General features: G+C 37.5%; 1 protein-coding gene across 1 annotated transcript; it reads left to right on the top strand.

Moving 5' to 3' along the window:
- Positions 1–4,017: 4,017 nt before the first annotated feature.
- LOC121406221 (gastrin-releasing peptide receptor-like) lies at positions 4,018–5,289 on the top strand. Its single transcript, XM_041597244.1, has one exon. It carries the CDS (start codon positions 4,018–4,020, stop codon positions 5,287–5,289), a length of 1,272 nt encoding a protein of 423 aa, XP_041453178.1.
- The last annotated feature ends 200 nt before the right edge of the window (positions 5,290–5,489 follow it).

Genomic DNA, 5,489 nt, shown 5'->3' with positions numbered 1-5,489 from the left:
AGATTCTACGCATGATCAGAGGAAGGTCATTTGTACTAAAGCGACATGGTGGTTTAAAATCTAATGAAATTAGCACCAACTTTGATTTCTTGATTATTCATATATTCTTTTGAATTGTCGTTTTCATTCACATCCACAAAAAAAAATGCGTCCACGGACTACTGGTATTTCACAGTTGGCCAAGTACATTGTGCAACATGCCGCGGAACGGTTTTCAAAGTGTGGGGGGGGGGCTGACCATGCTAAAAATCACAATTACCTTCATAAAGTGTCATTGGAGTGCTATTCTAGTCACCTATGTTATGTAAGGCAAGCCTTTTTAAAAATCTGTTTATCATAATGAAAGAAATGAAAGGTCATTTGGCAAAAATTGTCCAGAAGTAACTACGGACTGGTCCAGAATTTCAAACGAAATCTTTATAAGTACACTGCATGCCACATATCACGAGCCAATCCTGACTATCCCCCTCCCCAAACACACACACGGTAGTTTTCATCGCAACTGTTGTAATTTTCATTGTATTTGATGTAGTTTGATAATGTAGTGTAGTTTAATTTGATATCATTATACCTTGTAATGATATGTCATGCAATATATTTAATGTTAGCATAATAATGTAAAATGTCAAATAATTGTAATTCAAAAATTCTTCTGATTAATATGAAGCTCTTAGAGATTTTGATATTAAGCGCTCTGTAAACGCAATTTTATTGGTTTTTTTTTTCTTTTTCAAGATTTTTTATTTCTCAACTTATTCCATACATAAGTATCACATGCACAGATACATCATAATTGAAAACAATAGCATACATTTCAAACGATTTAAATAAGTGGTTCATTTTGTATATAAAAATATTCCATTTTTTTCGATGAACGTTCATCAAATTAATAATTCTCTCGGTTGTTTCATATTTTTCCAAACCAAGCATAAAATGAGCAGGAGTGGGTTTGATATGTCTGTATTTACATGAAGAGATGAAATATTTTGCAAACAATACAACGATATTGCTAAGATGAAAATTATTGAGGGTTATAACTCCAAACAAATCTCAATGTCATTGAATTGTGTACTTCTAATATGCTTGGTCTTTAACCACTCGTGAACTTCTTTCCAAAAGGAAATCACATCTAAGAAACAGATGAGCAATTGTTTGAACGTGGTTTTCACAGAAATTCCATAAAGGAGAATCTTTTACTCCAATCTTAAATAAAAAATCTTGTGTTGAAAGTCTTCTGTAAATGAATTTTAATTGGAGGTTTCGAAGTTTATCATCAATTGATGACTTATTTATAAGAGGGAAGCGAGAGTTCCAAATATGAGAGTCTGACAAATTATCACTCAAATCATCTTGCCATTTGATTTCTTGTTTCGTTATCGAAAGGGACATGTTCCTTTCTAAAAAAGTATTATAACATAATTTCGTAACCCTTTTACTTTTCATAAAATGACCTAATCTTTCGTCTACCATGTGAACATCGTGATTGATGTCATGGACATTCTTTATTAACCTTTTCCATTCTAATGGTATAGCATGTAAAAGAGAAAAATAGCATAAAACGATTCATTTCCAAATTTATTGCATATTTTGTTCATATGACATGAATGAACCGTCTATATTTAAAACATCTTTGACATATCGCATACCAGCTTGGAACCAATTCCTGTATAAAATTATTTTTTTTTATCAACTTTCAGATGTGAGTTAAGCCAAAAAGTTTGAGAGATAATTTTCTTTAAATTTTACAGGGTTATAGTATTTATAAAAAAAAGTCCATGCATCAAGAACGTCTTTCCAAAATACAGACTTTGTATTACATTGAAAGAAAAACACATCGTTCAACCTGTCAAGTAAACGTTTCCAAAAGAGTTTCCACTTCCCATTATTATCCGTGTCTAAGAAACGCTTTACCCAAGCTGTTTTATTGCATAATTAAAATTCAACACATGTGGCATTCTAAGCCCTCCAATCGTTGTAAAGTAAAGATTTTTTATCCTATCTGGCTTGTTACTTGATAGGAAGTTAAATAAGAGGTTTTGCAGTTCAACAAAAGAGAGGTGTGGTGGATTCGGTATTAAACCAAATAAATTTCGGGATTATATAAGCGTTTTTATAATCACAATTTTGCCGTAGGGTATGAGTTCTAAGATTCAAAATGCGAAGTGTCGATATCACTTCTTTTAGTTTCTGTATGTAATTGAGCTCATAATAATTATGGAAATCGTTAAGTGGAATATTTATACCTGAGTTACAAAATGAAATCACTTGGCCATGAGAAAGGAGTATCTCGACAAAGAAAACCTTCAAAATTACCAAGTCTAACGACGTTACATTAATCAATATTAACTTTCAGTCCTGACAGTGGCGGACCGTGACCCGGAGGAGACAAATCATGGGGGGCACAGCATTGTTCACAGACAATGCAGTGCCCCCCCCCCAATGCTTTGTCTCCTCCGGGTCACGGTCCGCTACTGAGTCCTGACATAGAGTTAAAATCATTCAAAACTTTTAAACACATTTGCAAGTTGGTTTCGGTGTGATGGAGAAAATTCACAGTATCGTGTGCATATTGAGTTAATTTTAATTCATCATTTTCTATGGAGATTCCTTTTATATTCTTATGTTGACGAATCATTACACCTATAATTTCTACTACCAATATTATTGTTATTATTATTGCCCTCCACGTTACTTTTAGTTTAATGATAATAATATTAAGTATTTCTAAAGCGCCAAATTCACATTGATTATGTGTTCAAGGCGCTGAAATATACTTGGTATATTATTATTACCTGAGCGGCCATATAGGCGCTAAAGCATTCAAGGAATAAATCCTACCGAGTACCCATTCACCTCACCTGGATCGAGTGCAGCACAATGTGGATAAATTTCTTAGAAATTACGCCATGGCTTGGATTCGAACCCACGACTCTCTGTTTCAAAGTCCGGAGACTAATCCACTAGGCCACAACGCTCCACACAGTTTGTAGTTTTTAAGTTTATATATCTCTCTTGTCTTATATGTTTTACATTATTTTTGCCATTATGATGAATGTTTGAATATATTGTTATCTGCACGGCCATGCGGAAGAACAGTCTGCTTGTTGAGGTATGGCCCGTGCTTAAATACAGTTAAATGAAAATTAAATGAAGATATTTTATCAAATATTCCACTGTATAACTAGTACATGCTTTATTTGGTTTTGCACATATACTTTCAAATCGTCTCGTGTGCAAATTACTTAACACGGACAAAGGGCGGGTCTGAAGACAGCTACCTTATAAACGTCTTAAAACATGGCGATGTTTTTTTTGTATTGTACAAGGAGTGAGCAGACTCTCGTGTTCAAGTCTCCCATTCATCAACTCCTCCTGCGCATGCGCTGTTTCGGAAATGAATATTCATAAGGTCCGTCCATCCCCATTAGATTCTCATCAAGATGAAGTAAGATGCGGCAGGTTATCATAATTATACACAATCAGGAGTCAATACATAGAACACAGTCATGTCAGTTGGATTTTATCTTAAACAGACTGGGGAATTCAATTCTTCTCCCCTACTGCGTTACGTTTCTTTCTCGGAGTTTTTTTTAGCTCTGTGATTCCGAACATCTTTTCAGAGGTTGAGTAAAACAAACGGGAAAGCTACAAAGAAGGTTAAAAAACAGATTTTAAAAAATGTGGAAAAGGCATCTCGAAGACGATCATCGCTTACATTAGGAAGGCATTTAAACATTCATTGAGCTGTAAATAAGTAGGTTTGAATATATTCCTAAGATTTGCTAAATGACACGGGATGTTTCGACGCCGCATAGGAGCTGGCAAACGCGATAATAGCCTCCACGAACGTCCCTTAATCACTAAACTTTATCAAACAAGCATTTATGACGACCCCTACGCTTCCAATGACTTCGAGTCCTGCAGAATAAGTGTTTTTGAAGTTCCGTTGCCGTTGAACATCAATTCTTTATAAAAGTATAAATTCTCATTTAATTTTGTTCCTATAATATAGTCGCAATGAATGAATCAATTCCTTTCGGATCTGTCAACATGACAGATGATGCGTCAAACATGATCAGCTATCCGCCAAGTGAAATCTACCAACTCATCCTAAGCCTTCTAGCGGCAGCTTACAACATCGCAGCGTTGATTGGAAACTTGCTGATCATTAGAGTCGTGCCGAAGATACCGCATGATTCCATGCACGATTCAAGCAAGGCATGCCTGATTAGCCAAGCAATTGCAGACAGCATACTTGCAACGACGATCGCCATCGGAACTCTCTCTGAAACCATAGGTTCGTACGCCGGATGGACCTACGGAAGATTGACATTCTGTAGAGTTGTTGGTTTCGTGCCAACTGCACTAGTAGGTGTCAGTATCTGGCTGATTGCGCTCCTAAACATTGACCGATATGCCTTCATAGTCCGGCCAATGCTCTACTCCAGGCTCGCCACTCGCAATCTCACCATCAGCCTATCGTTATTCCTCTCTGTATCGCACACCTCCCTCCTACTTCTTTTCGTGTTCATAAATGACGATTCCGTTCAGATCATAAAGATCATTCCAGGACTGACGTGCGTCATTGACTTTCAAGATCCCATATTTTTGCCGTTCTCCTACGTCATATTTGGAATGCCTTGGATGGTATTCGTAGCTCTTCTGGGCATGTACTTTCATATCGTAAAGATTTCTTTAAGTCAGCTGAAACGGATTAGGCCACTGCAAAGACCGGACCTGAGCTTGGAGACAAGTCGAAACCGTAAAAGCACACAACCCGCTGAGGAAATGGTCGCAGCCGCACGAGATGTAAAGAAGGCTAGCAACATCCCAGGAGAAATGATTGTTGGGGACATTGAGATACCTGAAGGAGCTATGGTCTCCAAAGGAGCGATAATCGAGGGGACCTCGAATATAAGAGGAAAGGAGTTCAAACGCGAGGTCAATAGCGATGACTCTCCCAAAACTCACATTGCAATCATCTTCAATGGACAATGTTGTAAGAATGAGGATAAAACCGCGATACTCGATATACCTTCTGATCAAATCCGTACCCCACCCACTGCAGAGCGCCCTCACCTAAATGATAACAAATCTCTCCTACTCCAGGCCCATCTCGGTGTGATGGTCAGCAACAATCAGTATTGCCGCCACCTGATGACCTTCCGAACGGACGGAGGCATCCTCCAAAGAAACCTGCCGGGCTGTCTACCTTGCGAGAAAACCTACGAATTCTGCGAACCCCTCTCATCATCACATTCTGTTTCTTCATCTCTTTTCTCCCTGTAACTTTCCTAAACATCTACATCGCTTCGACGGGCAACAGCATCCCCGACAATGTCCATTTATTCCTCAGCGTGATGGTAACGTTTAACGGTGGAATCAATATCGTTGTGTACTACTTCACTATTCAACCTTTCAAAATCATACTTAAGAAGACCCTGCAACGTCATTGAAAATTTAGTTCTAGACAATTTTTCAAAATAACT

This window comes from Lytechinus variegatus, chromosome 19, assembly GCF_018143015.1.
Source record: "Lytechinus variegatus isolate NC3 chromosome 19, Lvar_3.0, whole genome shotgun sequence".
In the NCBI taxonomy this organism is placed as follows: Eukaryota; Metazoa; Echinodermata; class Echinoidea; order Temnopleuroida; family Toxopneustidae; genus Lytechinus; species Lytechinus variegatus.
Note: the sequence above shows the minus strand (reverse complement) of the source record. Positions and strands in the feature narration are given on the sequence as shown.

What these genes read in the sequence shown, in the direction of transcription:
- LOC121406221 (XM_041597244.1), top strand. Translation starts at nt 4,018, where the DNA reads ATGAATGAATCAATTCCTTTCGGATCTGTCAACATGACAGATGATGCG.